We start from the raw sequence: 18,749 nt of genomic DNA, 5'->3' as shown, positions 1-18,749 counted from the left end.
AAAGACAGGAAAAAGAAAAAATATCAACTATAGTCCTACCACCTAAAGAACACTCATTATTTACAGTGTGGTCATGCTTATTTTTTTTAAACAAAAATTATTTTAGGTTCCATTTCTGAAGTGATTTCTTGTATTTCCTCCCCTGAAATTCTCATATCCATATCACTTGCATGTACAAGTTAGTTAACTTGGTGAATGTCTTGTGTTTCTATCAAGACTGTTAGATCCTTAAAAGCCAAAACCATGATTAGACTTTGCAATTTGTCCCCAAACACCTGGTATATTGGACCCAATATTTGCTGTCAGATTTAACCTAAATGAATACAAACTATTTTAGAAAGTATATTACGAAACAGGCCAAGTATTATGGACATTAAAGCTTTCAGGAAACCTAGTTTTGGTGACTGTTGCTTTTCTGTTCCTAGACTCTTGCAATACTATTTTACTAGTCTTTTTTTCCACACCAAACACTGAATAGAAGCAGACTGATTAAGAGACATTACCCAAATTTATCTATATAAGGCATAGAGGTGTGAAAGAAAGGGAATATAATGAGATAGTGGAAAGAGGAGAGGAAAAAGAGAAGGATAGGAGACAAAATATGAAATAAGAAAGGTGATAAAGGGAAAGAGGGAGAGAAAAGTAGAAAGGAGAAGAGAGGAGTGGAGAGGGAAGGGTAAAAGAGAAGAGGGGAGAAGGAAAGGTGGGGGAAGAGAGGGAGATAAAGAGAATAGAAGGGAAGATGGGAAAATAGAGAACAGCAAAGAACATTAGGAAGGGTATAGAGAGTATATAGTCTGGTGCTCAATCCAGTATGTGATTTGCCTCCAGCACTGTATACAGGATCCCATCCACTTGTTCTGAGTCAAACCCGATCTCACGAAGCTCCAAATGAGGGAGGACAGAAGTAAGGAGATAGCTGACGTGGATACGCAGCCGCGTAAGCTTTGCCAAAGCCCTGTATGATGGAGTGAGGGGGCAGGAGAAGAGATGACATGAAGTCATTAGCCAACAGAATAAAATGAAGGTCCTTAAAGACCTACATTTCTCAATTATTATGTTTGCATTAACTAAAAAGAAGGAAGAAAGCACAGGAAGCATGTGCCACCAAGCACAGGGAAAGTGATTACAACTCTCTAAGTAATTTCTCAATCCTTGGTGGCTCATTAATTAATTAAGACTTCCTCCCTTGACAAGTACTTGGGGATGTCCTAAGGGTTTCTTCCCATTATCACTCACAAGCTGATAACTAAACCCTAGTAATTAACCTTTCTAGGTCATCTCCCTCTGGGGTCCGGTAGGAGACCTGAGCCTTCTGCAGAACTTCCAGGTGCATCTCTGTCTCCTTCAGTTTTTCTTTCAGTTCTTGCTTTTCCTCTTTGGTTCTCTCCAGCTCAGCTTTCAGAATCTGGAATTCTGCTTGGCGATATCCCATGTGTTTCTTGCTCCAATACAAGCCTTCTGTCTCCTGGGTACTGTAGGTCACCAATTCATGCTGGACCTTCTTGAATTCAGAATGCCAGTGATTTCTCTCCTGCTCCAGCTCCTCCACCTGCAGTCCACAAAACAGCAAGTTAATGAACCCATATAATACAAAAAAGTTAATGCAAATGCCAGATATTTCTCTGAATATATTCAACTTGAGAGTTCTTATATATTTCTTCTATGTATGGATTTTTTCAATCCCCAAACATGGCAAGGAAGCTCTTTAAGATTTACTCTTTTTGAGACATGCCACAAAATTGCTCAATAGCTTATTTTGTTTAAAGGGCTTCAGAACATGAAATCATCAGGATTCCAACTTTCTGGCCTCTTGCTAATAACAATTGCATTCCTACAAGTAAAGCACTGCCCTAACCTTTTGCTGGAACAGATTTCTTTCAGCCAGTGCACGTTCCAGTTTTTCTGTGGTTCTCTTCAGTTCTTCCAGCTCTTTCTGGTTCTTCACCTTTGGTGTACTACGAACTGCACCTTCCTCAGAGCCTTTTCCTTTCTCACCAAGGGCAGCAGAAGGGCTCGCAGCAGAGGACGCAGAAGGGAAAGGCACTGGGTTCCAAGACTCAGCTGCTGCTTTTCTTCTCTCAGCAATCTCCTCTCTATTGAAAGGGATCAACTGAATGGGAGCCCCTGAATCTTGAATACCTTTTGCAACACCAACAACAGCTACAAAAGGTCCTTTGTTTACATCTTCTTTGTGTATGTTTGTGCTGCCTCTGTTAGATTCTTCTGCTACCAATCTTGGCATCTGATCTAGTTCATCAGGAAACAGGGACCCCTGGTGTTGATCATGAGCACCAGAACACAGAACTGAGACCTCCCTACTCTGACTGGTATGCTTGTTTGTTTCTGGGTATTCTGGGGAGAGGTATGGTGGTGTGCTTCTCTCAGAACTAAACTTATCATGGCTATTCTCTCCTTCTGGATCAGCTGCAGCTGCCTCTACTCTCTTGTAAGATCCAGGCATAGAATAATCTAGAGGAGGCGTTGACATCTCATTCTGGAGCCTTCTTCGTTTCTCGACAGGTTCCTCACCTAGGATCCATTTGTATTTACTGCAAGAAGAAGAAATTGCATTTTAAATGTAATGATGTGGGTTCTTTTTCTATGGGATCCTTCTCTTCTATAGGCCTATTTTAGAACTGAGCCAAGCTTCCATCCACAGATCATTTTTACATCAAGTACATCACTTTAGGATCTGGAGAGATAGTACAAGAGGGTGTTTGCCTTACATGCAGCCCAACACTGGATCAATTCCCAGAATCCTGTGTGGTCCTCTGAACACTGCTAGGAGTTATATCTCAGTGCAGAGCTAGGAGTAATCTCTGAGTACAGCTGAGTGTGACCCCAAAACAAACAAGAATACAACTTTAGCCTTAGCCTTCCTCACATGTAATTGCTGATAAAAGTGTCCTTAAATGAAAGGGGAAATGAGATGGCATCTAGCTTTAACCAAATAAGGCTGACCTTGGTAAAACTTTTGAAAATATGACTAAAAACAGTCTGACTTAAAAGTTTCTAAAATGCAAACAAATGATTTGTGGCATCATCAACAACAACAACAAAAAACCCTGCACATACAAATTTCTCCTTTCATGAGATTCAAGAAAGGTCATAATAAAGATGAGTGGAGTACGTGGAGAATCTAGTCAGCTCATTAATTGTAACATTCCAGTTTCAAATGCTTAGACAGCTATTTAGATTCCAACAGAACACCATATAGTGCCTTTATTAGCTAACTTCATTATGATTGATTACTGAATTTATTCACTTGCTAAAAATTAAAACACAGGGCCCCTGGTTTAGAAAGAAATTATGTCAGAAAATGCAAAGGATTTACCCTTGTGACAAAAACTGCTGACATGGTCAAACAGACATCCCCTTCTTTCTTCAGGAAAGTCCAGGATAGTGTGGCCTCAAAGCACCATCCATTTTGGTCTACAATATACACTAGCAGTTAAGGGAATCAACTAACTGGCTGTCAGCAAAATCCACAGGCAACACAGTGTCTTGCAACAACAGAATGGAGTCTCATTTTTATCTTTATAAATAGTCTTTCTAGAAAACCAACCAATTGCTAGTTAAAAATCAGCACTCAATTTTCAATGCATCAAGTATGATGCTGACCATGACACGCTAGTATCTCAGGCCTGCCCACATTTCTCTGCAATCTCTTTGAACATTAGTAATATGTCTCCATCCTTGTATGTTCTTCAAAACTAGTATTGGCTTCACTGATTTTTTTGTTTTTTTTTTTCACTTCCATTTCAAACTTCAGTATTTCCTTCTTTCTCCTTGATTTGAGTTGAACTTGCTCTAGTTTTTGTAATTTAAAGTTGGGTGTAGATAATTTGAGATAAAGCTTCAAATTATACGTGAGTGGTGCTGGAGAGAATAAGAAATTAAGGTACTTAACTTGCATGGAACTAACACCTTTTGATCTATCCACTTTTATGGTCCATCTTCAGAGCACTTAACCCTGAGCTCAGAGTCAGGAACAGCATGAAGGCGAGGTGTAGCTGCCCATTCTAGCCCTCGATAGCAAGAGACAATTTTAATGTAAACACTTACATTTCTAGCTTCCCTATGTGTACTTTAGCTTCTTCTTATAAGTTTTGGTGTATTTGTTTAAATTTTAAAGCAAGACATGTTCTAATTTCTTTTTTTTTTTTTCCGGCCACACTCGTTTGATGCTCAGGGGTTACTCCTGGCTAAGCACTCAGAAATTGCCCCTGGCTTAGGGGGAGCATATGGGGGATCGAACCACTGTCCTTCCTTGGCTAGCACTTGCAAAGCAGACACCTTACCTCTAGCGCCACCTCACCAGCCCCGACATGTTCTAATTTCTATTGTTTTATTTTCTTAATTATTTGCTTTTATTTGCTCATTTCCATATTCTCAATAGCATATTTTAGTATATTGATTCTTAATTTTATTTTTTTCAAATTTCCTTGTTTTGACTTCGGATTTAATTTTCTTGTAGCTAGAGAACCTAATTTGTATGTCAGCCTACTTTTGTGATCTAGCATATGGTCAATTCTAAAGAAATAGTTCATGTACATTTGAAATAAATATGAAGTGTTGTTTTTGGGGTGGACTGTTCTATATACACATATTAAGTATAGCTGGCTTACTCCATTATTTCAGTATTTCTCTTTCCATATTCTTCTGTTTTCTTGTTTGATCTTCTAACCATTATTGAAATAGGCTTACTGAAGCCTCCAACTACTATTGTTAAGTTGTCTATTTATCCTTTCAATTCTTTCTGCTTTTACTTTATCAAATTGAAGGGTGATTGTTTCATATATGAGTATATTTATTATATCTTCCTGATGGAATTTATTAGGAACTCATCTACATATCTAGGAACATTTTTTAAAGTATATGTTGTCTCACATTAGTATAACAACAAATCTCTTATGGTTGCAGTTTCTAAGTTTTGTATTTCAACTGAATTATATCTTTGAATCTAAAGCATTTCTCCTAGGAGCAGCATATCTGAATTTTTAAAATTCCGTCTGATAGGGCCAAAGTGGTGATGCAAGCGGTAGGACATTTGCCTTGCATGCGCTGACTTAGGACGGATCGCAGTTTGATCTCCCGGCGTCCTATATGGTTCCCCAAGCCAGGGGCGATTTCTGAGTGCATAGCCAGGAGTAACTCCTGAGTGTCACCGGGTGTGGCCCCCAAAAACAAAATAAAAAAAAATAAATTCAGTCTGATTGTATTTTGACTGGGTTGGTTAGTCACACTTAATGCTGTTATAAATATTGTGGAAGTTATTTCTCCTATTTAACTTTCCTTTTTCTGTGTCATGAATTCTTTGGTTTTGCCATTTTTCCTCTTTTCTTGTGGATATCATCTTTAGCATTTACAAATGTAACAGAAAAGTCTCATAAATAAACTTTATATGTTTATATGTCTATATGTAAGTTCAGAGGAACAAACACAACAATGATAAAATTATATTAACTGTAATATGGTCCTTCCTTGTTCAAATACAGATACACACTTTTGATGGTGGTATTGTCGAATTTTATATGTACATATGTGCACAATGATATAATTATACACATACATGAATTATACCAATATATTGTTTTATATAATTATTCTTTAAATGGATTAAAATAAAAAGAAACATGTTAATATGTTGTCTTTTATAATTATAGTTACCACTTACAATACAGTTTTCATATAAATTCGTATTATTATTAGATGACTTGCTTTCAATCTTCAGTTCTCCATTATTTTTCATAATAAATCAACTGTTAATTTCTCTTGAACATGATGAGTAAGTGTTATAGCAGGAAAGTCTCAAAATGCCTTTGAGCCTCTGTCTTTACCATTTGCATTCAATATTTGTGCTACATGTTTAGCTATACATCCTTATGAATTGATTCTATTTTGAGTTCTCTGAGCTTCCTGAATGTGTATTTTGCATTCAATTTAGAAACTTTCAGCTATTATTTGCTCAAATATTTTTCTACCCATTTCCTTTCTGTTCTTTTTCTCACATTTTGATTATGTTACTGAACATAATGTGCTCCATATTTATTTTTATTTATTTTTTCATTCTTTTTGTTTTCATATATTGTAATCTATAACTGATTTATCTTCAACTTTAATGAATTAATCTCTTTCCATTTTTTAATTTTCTTTTTTTTAAAGAGTAACTTCTGGGACAAGAGAGTGTAAGCCCTAAGCAGTTAGGTATGGACCAAAACCCACCAAAAAGTAATTTCTGCTTCTTTATTGGGATTTTATACTTAATGAGCTAATGCCTCCTTTAGTTCTTTTTGATCATATTGAACAACCTTTGCTTTGAAGTCTTTGCTAAACTTAATATCTATGTCATTTTAAGAGCAGTTTCTGTTTGCCAGGGGTAAACTTAATATCTATTGTTTTTCATGGGTAACTATTCCCTGAGGTCAGGAAGTCCCTGGTGGTGATCAGGGAGCTATATGTGGTGCCAGGGGATTTGAAGAAGGGTTGTAATCATTTCTGCTACATGCAAGTGTCTAAGCTCTTGTACTATTTTTCTACTCTTCCCTGCTCCTTTTTTCACGTCTCCTATTTTTTGACAATAAGCTATTCCTATTTGAGGATGTGCCTCACAACTGGTGTAACAACTCTCGAGTAAAGAACAACTCTTGCAGAATCTTTGCCAATAAGCCAATGGTTCAATTTAAGGGCCTAAAGATGTGGTGCTATTTGGTCCTCAAAGTTCCAAGGATTACTCAGGTCACCCCAATAGTTCTTTGGGACCATTCTAGGGCTATATATGGCAGTTTGAGTGTTATGTTATGCTGGAGACCTAGCCAAGGTTATCTGTATGCAAGACATGTGTCCTAAATCCATACCACCTCTCCTGTCCATACAGTCAGCTATTTTTTCTTTTCTTTGGGGTCATACCTGGTGATGCCTGGGGTTTAATCATGGCCCTGTACTTAAGGATCACTCTTTTTTTCTAGATAAAAAAAATTTATGTGGCCCTTCAGGCTTTATTAGATACCTTTTTACATTTTGGGTGGGGGAGCACACCCAGTGATGCTCAGGGTTTACTCCTGGTTATGTGCTCAGAAATCGCTCTTGGATTAGGGGATCATACGGAACGCTGGGGGATCAAATCATGGTCCATCCTGGGTCAGCCACATGCCCTACTACTATGCCATCTCTCCAGCCCCATTTATTGGGTACTTATGCTATTTTTTCAGATGTTCATTTCCTGATAAGTCTAACAATAATTCTATTGTTCATTTGCCCAATTTCATTTCCTTCACTGTTTCTCATTATGATGTCATAGAGTCTGAGAAGAAAAAATGTTTCTATACTTTGGAAGGAAAATCAGCAATGTTTGTGATAACCCATTCCCACCCCCTTCCATGCTAAACAAACACTTAAAATTATTAACACATGATTTTTTTCTTGAACCATTTTTCCTACTGGCTTTATATAAAAATGTGAGAATTTTCTTTTTAAATATTTTTTTAATTTAAGCACCATGATTACAAACTTGTTTGTAGTTGGGTTTCAGTTATAAAAAAGAACACACCCCCCTTCACTAGTGCAACCTTGCCACCAACAATGGCCCTCCATCTCCACTCCCCTATTCTCTGCCATATGTGGTGCCAGTGTTCAAATTGGGGTCAGTTGTATGCAAGGAATGTGCATTAACGTCTAATTCTCTTTGGACTGACAATCAATTACTTTAAATAATATAGAAAAACTGATCGACTGCTCTTGAGGAATTAATGATGTTGCTGTTTGCTTGGTTGTTTTTTAATGACTTTCGGGAACTGACCTCCGTGAAATGTATTTCTTTTCTAGTGTTCAGCTTCTGATGTCCCTGCACAGGTTATTTTCTTGATTTTAAACTAGGCATCATAAGCCACTTGTCAAAAATTGTGTTTGAGAGCCAGAACAATAGTATAGTGCTTGTGTTGAATGCAGTCGACCTGGATTAGATCTCCATCATCCCAGATAGTCTCCTGAGCCCTACCAGGAGTGATCCCTGAAATCAGAGCCAAGAGTAGGCCCTAAGCACAACTAGGTGTGACCCCCAACAAAAACACAAACAACCCTCCAAAATGTGATTTAGTGCCTTTAAAACAACTTCATATTTGCTTTTTAGCACAGGATACAAATGTTGTTCAGATACTGCTATCACAGATCAAGGAATTAATTTGTGTTCCATATACAGCATGGTAATGTAGCCTAGATTTCCCCTCATGGTCATCTAATAGACATATCTTTGAGCATTAACAAAGTTATCCAGAACACCAGGGCTATGGGTGATTTACTTTTAATACTGATTTTTCAGGTGTTGGCCCTGAATCAAAGTAAATTAGTTTTGGCCAGATTGATTGCCAGAGATTGTACAACCGATACTCCTGTTTTTTATTGCTTTATCATTATATAAATCTAGGGAACTGCTTTCAAATTCACCTTACATTCTGCTCTGATTGAATCTCAGTGCAGCCTTGCATTTGTGTTTAATCATCATTCCCAAGTATATTATTATTCTAGGAGAGTTTTTAAAAATGTATTTTCCTTGGTACTCTACCAGATTTCTGATTTATCAATCATTTTGCTTGTGGTAACCAGTGACTTGGACTATAAGTGCTTATCATTTTTCCTTATTAAGATTATTATTATTTTATAATCTCTCTAGGAACAGAGCTCTCTATGATCTGATTCAGATAGTTCCTTCAAGTAAATTAAATAGTTTTTCATGTATTTTTTTTTGGTTTGGGTCACATCCGGCAGTGCTCAGGGGTTACTCCTGGCTCTGCACTCAGAAACAGCTCCTGGCAGGCACAGGGACCATATGAAATGCTGGGGATCGAATCCAAGCCTGTCCTTGGTCGGCCACGTGCAAGGCAAATGCCCTACCATTGTGCTATCATTCCAGCCCCTGTGATGGTTTTCTTTTTTAAAAAGTGGTTTATTGTAGTTAAATGGTTATATGCTGAAGAAAAAGCCTAACAGGCTCCTTATTTATCCATTCTAGAAATCATTCTCAAATATGATATTTTAAATGTTTAGTTCATTCTTGCACCTGAAACAATCTTATTCATTTTCAAAGTTGTTCTACTTCTACTTTATGCATGTTGTTTCAAATATTCATTTAAATATATTAGACTGTATTTCATGCCACCATTACAGTATAATTTGGAAGGGCTTACATTTTTATATTGTTTAAAACATATACTATTTGGTACCCTGAAATATAATCACAATCTCTCTAAATAGCATAATAAGTTGTATCAATAATCCTCACTTTGATGCATATGCCTATGGCTACTTTAGACATTAGTCTATATATTTTACTAATCTCAGGGATACCTTCATTTTACTTCTTAAGTGGTAAATTCTCTCCAATCTGAATTTCTATATACACATAATTTGAAATGACAGACACAATAATCATTTTATATGATACATGTGGCAATAGTGTATTGCCATAAATTTATGTGCATATATTTATCCTTAAAGAATATTATCTCAAATTAAAATTACACACAAAGCACTTGAGCTGTCCTCTGTGGGCAGAATTTAACTCTGAGTATAGTAATTCTACATACAAAACTTCCAATAAATCTTGATATAGTATGCCACCCAATGGATAAAATGCCACACTGCACTGACAAAATACACTTGTGGTTACTTTTTAAATCTTCAGAAGCATGACAGAAGCAAAGAAAAAAAGTAGTTTCAGTAAGAAATAAAACAGAATTCAAAAGAAAAAAAGGCTAATAATTCATTACCATCTTAGAGAGGTAATGTCTTTCAAAATCTGTAATATTTACTATATATAACCCAAACTTATAACAGTTGTTCAAAAGCTATGTATGATAACAGAGCAAATTTGGGCTTAATGTTCCTAAGAATAGGATTTAACCATACTGGATTACTACCAATAATTTAGTCGTAGAAGTGTACTATTAGTACACATAGGATCTAACAATTAGACACTGAGTATCTACTATTTCCCAGTAGACTGCTTTAGATATTTTCACATAAATTCTCATTTAGTTCTATTATTTTATTAGAACTAATAAAAATTCAGGATCTATAGAATTTTTTATTCATCTTCAGTGGTTAAGCCCTTCTCTCTATAGGGCTCATTTATGGAAGAATCACAAAATAATGGACTTTCATACAAGTAGAGTCATTTGCCTAAGTGAGATGCCAAAAAGACCTACTAAGAAACAAGAAATAAAGAAAAGAAATAGCAGTATGTGTGTGGGAATGAGTGTGAGTGTGGGTGAAGAGGAGTCATGTTAACCTACTATGTGTTCTTTTGCTTCTTTCTTATAAAAATATGTATAAATTGGAAAAGTCAGTGAAACATTCATACCCCCACTATATCATTATCAATGATTGCAGAACTTTTTTCTATTAGAGAGCAACTATGTGCCTGTCCCCACAGCGTGGCCTTGCAGGAAGAGAGAAGCATAGTAGAGAGGAGAAAACAACTCAAGTTAGGAGTCCAAAGTTCCAGTTTCACCTCAGTATAGGATAGGGGCAGTCATATCTTTGAATGCTTCAAATGTTCCTAATATTGAATAAAAAGAAATATTTTGGCACTTTATTTTAAAAAGACTGGTATAATAGCATTGCAGAAATGGTAGAAGTCAAACAAGTAAAAGTCCCAAAACTTTAAACCCTAAACTTATAATTTATTCCAGGAAACAATAAGCTAAAATGCTAAAGGCACACATTTCTACTAGTAACTTTTATACTAACATGAATGATATTTGCTAAGCAGGAGCCCCAGAAAACTCTAATATCCATAAATCTAAGAAAAAAGTTTAGATATTGCCTTATATTTACACATTGCATTGTGCTCTTCAAAACAAATTTTATGTCCACTATTTCACTTAAACAATTCCCCAAAGCATGTCACTACATAAAGCAAAAAAGACAATTCATCCATGACAACACCAGAATCATTTTTCTTAAAAAATTACATATATTGGGGCTGGAGTGATTGCACAGTGGGTAGGGTGTTTGCCTTGCATGGTGCTAACCTGGGACCAACCCAGGCTCAACACCTGGCATTTTGTATGGTCCTCCGAGCCTGTCAGAAGCCATTTCTGAATATAGAGCCAGGTGTAACCCCTGAGCATTGCTGAGTGTGGCCCCAAAACAAACAAACAAAAATTTGCATATATTTCGCATAGAAGTTGTAATATAACAAAATGTTAAATAATGGTGGGAGAGTGCATGCAAGATGTAATACTATTAACGCAAAATACTAAAAAGCTACTAACCCCAAATTCCTTCTGAATTCCACACACAGGCCCTAAGAAACATAAATAGTATAACTACATCAACTCAGCTTACAGGAAAAACAGATTCTGTATTATTAAAGAAGAGTCTATGTTGTCTACTCACCTGGAGAAATGAAAAGCACTGACATTCAGGGGCTTAAGTTGAAGAGAAGGTGTTCTGCTTTCTTCTCCAGCAGATGGAAGCTGGCTAGTGCTATCAATTCCCTCATATCTAACTGTCTTTCTATTCAATTCATCCATATCTTGAATAGTGGGACTCTTAAGTGGAACACTGAATGCCTAGAAAAGAAAGAAACAATTGATAAAAATTCCAATATCAAGTTAAATACCAAAAGATGAGTCAATCCTCCTGATGCTAGGAAAAAACACTTTGACCAAATAAAAAGAGTGTTTCCTACACAATACAAACAGTGTGCAGTAACATACACTAGAACACACTGAACCCAGGCACGTTCAGTTATAACCTTAGATAAACACCAATAGACCTCCCCATATCACTTATTGGCTCCTAGAGTTATCCCACCCACAACTAACCCAGGCCCCCTAATAGCTATCTAATTTTAATTTTCTCCTGTAACCCACTTTAAAGCTGAATTTTTACTCTTCTGAAGAGTTGGGATGAGGGTAGGGTTGGACAGAATAAGCACTGCTGCAAGTGTCTGTGCTGAAGAAATGCATGCTAGAGACTAACATATATTCATACTGCACACACATAGACATGCGTCTGGGGTCTTGTGGGAGAGCCAGCTTATGAAGATAGAATGAGTGATGAAGAAAAAGGAATATAAAGGCGAGGCAAACTGAATGAGGACAAGGCAGACCTAAGAAATCACCCAATCTTTAGATTAGGCTCACCTGAGTCTTGGTAGGATATCAAAAGATACTGTATTCAATTGCCTCTATCCTCACCAGTCTGACCTTACCCTGATTGAGTGAGTGGGTGGAAGGTGAGTCTAACATGCGACTAGCAGCTATCTCTAGGAAAGAGGATCAAGAGGAAAATCATGCAGAGAGTCAAGGTTGGGTGGGGAAGATTTATGGGTGCTATGGTGGCTGTCAGGAAAGGAGTGTCCCTGAAAGGACGGCCAACCTTATTGCACCCTTCAGCGTCCGGAGCTGGGCAACCATGTCCGAGAGACAGTGCTCCTGAAAATTCAAAACAGCAGAGTCTTTATAAAGCCAGCCAGCCTGAAAGCAGGGATGGGGAGAAACAAAGAACCACCCTCCTTCCCAAGAGTAAGGGGAAGGAATCATCTCTAAATCCTGGAAGAAAGGAGACTCAGGAAAACCACACACTCTACAGGAGCAGCCTGTATGAGGATGGAACACAGCCCTGAATATTGAGACACTGAATGTGACATTCGCACTGTCCACAATGAGTACTAAGTTCATATCTGGAAATATAATTTGGCTCTTCTATTTTTGGTGGTCTGAACATGAGCAATTAACAGATCAAAAAAAAAATAAAAAGATCCAAGGGAAAAAAAGACCTTCAGAGTAAATGGTTCATTACTTCTATGCTGACTTTCAAGATTACTACTTCTTTCAATCTATATTCTCTGTTGGGGAAAATTTTAAGTGAGAAAAGGAGGGTAGACTATCTCTTACCTGTTGGTCCTCATTTTCTACTGACATCTTCTTCTCCTCAACAGCTTGATCCCTAGGAGAAGATAAAATCGTTTTTATTTCACTCTTGAAATTTTTCAGTCTGAAATGGATTACCATTGTAGATTTAGGTCATGTTTTTTAAAATATAAATGATGTGAGAGTCATTTAGTTTCAAAAGAATTTTTCTTGAGCTCTGCTACTCCAGAAAGATTTCACACGTTTCATAACAAAGAGATGGACTGGGAAGGGAGAAAAATAGATTAAGGGAAGACACTAGTTGAAATTATCAGGAGATTATTGTAATAAAGTATTAGTTGGAGAGATTAGACAGGAAATCATTAAAAACAAAAAAATCATTTATCTTCTCAATCCCCCTCCAATTACGATGGGCTTCTATTGTATAACAGAAAATCACATCAGTATACTCAACTGTTTCTTAGCTTTACTCAAGTGCAGGTCTTCATCAGTGAGTTCTTGCTCCTCTGGAACAGAGCATCTCCTACAATATAGAGAGGAAGTTATCTTTTGAAAACAGAATGATCCTTTTACTTTCCTAACAACTAAGGCAGTTCACAGAGGTTAACAATCCTCTAACATAGAGTTCAGATTCCACCCATATTACAAAACCTGTGTGTAGTTTAACATGAAGCAATTCTTATTTCAAAGCACAGCATCAGATAATAATTTTTGGTAATGACATCTTTATTTCAAGACATTTAAAATACTTGATGATTGCAAAATTCATATAATGGTGGAAAGCAAGAAGCATAATCTTTTTTCATAATGTAATGTTTAGTCATAATTAATGTTTATTTCAGACTCATCACAAAGAGAATTCTGCTAAGACTTAGGAATTTCTCCTCTCATCTATAAATTCCCATTAGTTTCCAAAGTGCAGTCTACCAGCATGAGAATTTCTATATTAGGTGATAACGCCTAAAGAAAACTGAAAGCGGGGCCGGAGAGATAGCATGGAGGTAAGGCGTTTGCCTTTCATGCAGAAGGTCATCGGTTCAAATCCCGGCGTCCCATATGGTCCCCCGTGCCTGCCAGGAGCAATTTCTGAGCATGGAGCCAGGAGTAACCCCTGAGCACTGCCGGGTGTGACCCAAAAACCAAAAAAAAAAAAAAAAAAAAAAAAAAAGAAAACTGAAAGCTATGACTGTGAACAGCAATTAAGGTATGAGGGGCACACATCATAAAATTAATATTTAGTGACTTAAAAAGAGGATAATAAAGGATAATTCAATACATGGAAAGGTTGCTAAATATAAATCAGGAGAATCAGAATTTTAGCAGTAAAAATTAAAGTACTAAAACTATAACTCATTTGTCAAAAGTAAAACTATAACAAATTAACAATAACTGGAACCTTATAGGACACCCCCATTTTATAAGTGGCAAATTATTGTATAAGGCTCTATCCCATGCACTTATTGCTAACTAGTAGCACAGATTTTGAGTCTTCTAAGCAGTTGATTCCATAGTCTAATCACACTTTCCTACTTAATGGAGAGGTGCTTTGGCACATCTGGAGACCACAAAAGAATGCTTTAGAACTAGAATTCATTTATGTAATTGCCATTTTAAGATTTTTTTCTAGAGAATATAATCTTTATTAGTTCCTTTTAAATCCAAATCTATTTTTTAGGAAAAAATGGAGCATCATAAGTGAATTAAAGTGAACTAATTAGTATAAACCCACAGATAACTTAATAAAATAAAAATTATTTGTTAAAATGAAATAAATGCTTAAAGATATGCCAGACATTATCTACATGTTAGATATTGCAAGGAACACACAGTATATTTGAAAAAGCAAACATACAAGCAAAAATAATTGAAATACAATCATCAACTCAACCTAGAATGAAAGGCCCATGCTTTCATGGAGTTTATAATCCCTTGACTAGCCAAACTATATATGTAAAATGTAACAAAATATAAAATGGAAAATGAACAAATGTCATGGAAAATAACACAGAATGCTAGAGTAAAACTGCTATAAAATACTACCAACAGGAAAAATATCACATATAATACTTAAGTTTATTAAACAGGTATATTTTGTATAGGCAGATAGAATGTGCAGTTAATCTGAGTAAGAGGAATAACACTATCCAAGTCAGGGAGTAGGGATACGCAGGATTGTGTAGGTAACAGCAAAGCCATAGGTCTGATCAAAGCATAAGTTTTGCATTGTTATAATGAATAAAAAGATGGATATGTAGGGTGAGGCCTGTTATAACAGAGACTGGCCCACTAGGCTGGCTGAGTAGACTGGAGTTGAAATGTGATTTTGAATATTGAGACAAATCAGGAGGGGTAACATTGAAGCCTAGCTTTACCTGTACTTTGGATGGGAATTGTAGTAACAAAACCATCTTGAAGGTAATGTAGATGGATCAACTTTGCCAGGAAGCTTCCTCCATTTAAGGCACTCATCACACTGCACCCATGTCTGGTCAGGAATCTTCCTGAAAGAAAGTAAATAGAAATGTGACTGTGTCTATCCTACATATATTCTGTCTTACATTAGAAAGGTTCACTTTGAGGATCTGGAGACAGAGAGTGCAGTGGGGAGGGTGCTTACTTTGCCTGTGGCTAACCCAGGATCAATCTATAGTATCTCATATGATCCCCCAAATACCACCAGGAGTGATCCCTGAGCTCAGAACCAGAAGTTAGCCCTGAAAACTGCGAGGTATAAACCCAAAGTAAAATAAAAGAGGAACTGGAACCAAGCATAGTGAATTGGGAAAGGTCACTGCTTGAACATAACCAACCTAGTTTGATTTCTGGCACCCTGACCCCCACCAGGAGTGATGCCTGAGTGTAAATCCAGTAGTAAGGCTTGAATACTGCCAGCTGTAATCCCCGAACAAAAACAACAAAAAGAAAGACTCACCTTGAAAGTGAAAGAACATATTTTCATATACAAAATGTGTTGAAATCACTATGGTCTAAGTGTCTAAAATGTATTTGATCTCACCAGATAAAATAATGATAGAACTACACTAGTTATGGATATAAAATGGTAGCAAGTATTAATTTGGAGATACCTTTATTTACATTCAATAATGTAAAGATCCTGAAATCTTTTATTTATTTAATCCTAAAATTAAATAGATAAGTTATATATTACAATATTACTAAGGCATAGAACCTACAGAATAGATCATTATTTGCTTCAACACAACCCCATGACAAGTTTAAATGCATTTGAGAGTGTTAGTAAAGCATCACCATCAAAATATTTTCCCCCAAGAGCAAGAGAAATAGTACAGTGGGCACAGTTTTTGCCTTGAATGCAGCTAACACAAATTCCATCCCTACTATCCCTGAGTTCACCAAGAGTATTCCCTGAGCACATCTAGGTGTTGCTCCCAATCCCCAGAAATATATATTTGCCCCAGACTCCCTACTGCTTTTTTCTTTCAAAAATTTCTTTGTTTAGGAGCTGGAGCAGTGGTGCAGGGCATATGGCGTCTGCCTTGTGCGCACTAGCCTAGAACGAACTGCAGTTTGATCCCCCAGTATCCCATATGATCCCCTCAGCCAGGAGCGATTTCTGAGTGCATAGCCAGGAGTAACCCCTGAGCATCACTGAGTATGGACCAAAACCCAAAAATAAATAAAAAATTCTTTGTTTATATTTCAACCATAATTTTATTAAGAATGATCTAGCCAATTATCTTTAAAGTAATATAAATCTGGTTAAATTTCATTACCTTAAATGGAGGCTCTAGATAAACAATTGGGTAATTTTTAAATTATATTTTGTTGATTTGTCATTACTCTACAATATTATAGAATCCAGAGATTTAGTTTAACTCTATATATTAATATCATCACACCCACCATAAATGTTCTAGTGCCATCCTATCACCACCAAAAAGATACTCTGCTCATTATTCCTATCCCTTTTCCTTGTTTATTTCTGATAACTACCACAGTTTTCACAGAATTTAGAATGAGTTTAGTAGTACATTATTCATTTGACAAAGGGTCACTATTCAAAAATATAAAAAAAGCTAACACAACTCAGTAAAAATAAAACAAGCTTGGGAAGCTCCAGTTTTAAAATGGGATGAATAAATATTTATCCAAAGTAGACAGACAGATGGCACACAGACTCAAGAAAGAATGAATAATATCACTTTTTATAAGGGAAAATAAAAATGATAATATGCTATCTCATACCCATAATAATGGCCTATATAAAAAGTCTGAAAACAACAATTGTTGGCTTTATTAAAAACCCTAAGGAGATTCCTTTAAAAATGGAGGACAAAAAAGACATGTGTTTGCATGCAAATCAACCCATGTTCAATCGTTGGCACCACATGATCCTGCAAGAGGAACCTGGAGCACAAAGCAGGAGTAGCCTACAAGCTTTGCCAGGTACACATCAAAAGTTCAGGAGCAGATAAATAAAAATGAAAATACTATATAATTCAGTAATACCATTCATTTTGTAAAGGGTATTTTATAGTTCTAGGTCCAGATTTCTACTGATTTTTTAGTTTTAGATTCAATTTTTATGACAAGAGCAACAAAAGTAAGCAATAATGCATATTCACTCCCATGTTTCTCAGAAAGCAAAATCTATTTCACACATTAAAAAAAACTACTTTTCTTTGCACAGACACAGACCATATCTATTGGAAGTAGCACTTAAGGTGTGAAAGGGCGTGTTGGAGTGGTGTGAGGAAATGCTGTAGAAAAGACAGACAAAAGGCAGTTTAAAGACCAAGTAAAGTAGACAAGAGAAGGCTTATATATATTATTCTTATACTGCACCTATAAATGGAGTAGTGTGGTTCTGTACATCTTAGTTAATTAACTTTCTTACTTTTTTAATAGTGATTATTTCTACTTAATAAGCTCATTGTGCAAAAACTGGAAAACACAGGAAGAAATAAAAGGAATATAAAAGCACCTGAAATTATATCACTAAAAGACAACGTTTCTCTTATTTCTCAAACATGTTTTAGCCAAGAGAATTTGTACACTTTTGTATGCATATCCTAATTCAGAAAGCTCCATGCAGTCTTACAACCACTATACTTGAAGCTCAGGACTGACCTCTTGTGTCTATATATAATTATATTTTGAACCAAAGTAAGCAAAAAGCAGTTTCAGCAGTAGTGGATATGAAAAGATTTGGTTTTACATGCACAGGTAAGTATTTTGGAGAAGAGTACCAGAAGAGTACCAATAGTATTTTCCTTAGAACAAGCACAGTCAAGAGACAATAATTCCCTGCACCTGGTTATATTCAGACCATGGTGGATTTGTCTATCACACAGATAGAAGTGGCCTTAACCTCATTCTTGTGACAGATATGTAGTTGAGGTGGGAGTACCATATACACCTTACATACATCAAATATACATATATACCAGAAGAATATTATGGTAAATAATTTCAGTTTGAGATGCTGGAATGAGTGTACAACGAGTAGGGCATTTGCCTCATGCACAACTGATCCAGTATAGATTCCAACATATCATATAGACTCCAATCCTGCCAGAAGTAATTACTGAGCACAAAGCTAGAACAAGCCCTGAGAACTGCCTGGTGTGGCCCTAAAACAAAACCAAAAAAATAAAAAAGATTTGAGTTTGTGACTTTGATTACATATACTAAACCTTGGATCTACTATTTTAGGGTTTTTTTTCCCAGGAGGCTCAGCAGGCAATGCTAAAGGTATACTCTTGTCCCTGTGCTAGTAGGGATCATGTGGTATCAGAAGCTGAGCCAGAGATAGACTCATGCAAGGTGAATTCCTTAACCCTATCCTATCTCACTGGCCCCTATTTTCTCTATAAACTTTGAGCA

General features: G+C 36.4%; 2 protein-coding genes across 2 annotated transcripts in view; both read right to left on the bottom strand.

The window, feature by feature from the left end:
- The window catches only part of VAMP7 (vesicle associated membrane protein 7), a 1,102,798-nt gene that overhangs the window by 686,841 nt on the left and 397,208 nt on the right, over window positions 1-18,749 (bottom strand). The gene's annotated exons all lie outside the window — the stretch shown is intronic.
- The window catches only part of MORC4 (MORC family CW-type zinc finger 4), a 102,113-nt gene continuing 84,061 nt past the window's right edge, over window positions 698-18,749 (bottom strand). Inside the window, exons 11-17 of the mRNA XM_049766723.1 lie at window positions 15,254-15,382; window positions 13,336-13,404; window positions 12,906-12,957; window positions 11,401-11,576; window positions 1,859-2,552; window positions 1,269-1,552; window positions 698-958 (exon numbers count right to left, since the gene is read on the bottom strand). Of these exons, the coding sequence (XP_049622680.1) occupies window positions 805-958; window positions 1,269-1,552; window positions 1,859-2,552; window positions 11,401-11,576; window positions 12,906-12,957; window positions 13,336-13,404; window positions 15,254-15,382 (1,558 nt within the window). The 3' untranslated portion in view covers window positions 698-804. The remainder of the gene's footprint in view (window positions 959-1,268; window positions 1,553-1,858; window positions 2,553-11,400; window positions 11,577-12,905; window positions 12,958-13,335; window positions 13,405-15,253; window positions 15,383-18,749) is intronic.

This window comes from Suncus etruscus, chromosome X, assembly GCF_024139225.1.
Source record: "Suncus etruscus isolate mSunEtr1 chromosome X, mSunEtr1.pri.cur, whole genome shotgun sequence".
Lineage (NCBI taxonomy): Eukaryota > Metazoa > Chordata > Mammalia > Eulipotyphla > Soricidae > Suncus > Suncus etruscus.
This window is presented reverse-complemented; position numbering and strand designations above follow the sequence as displayed.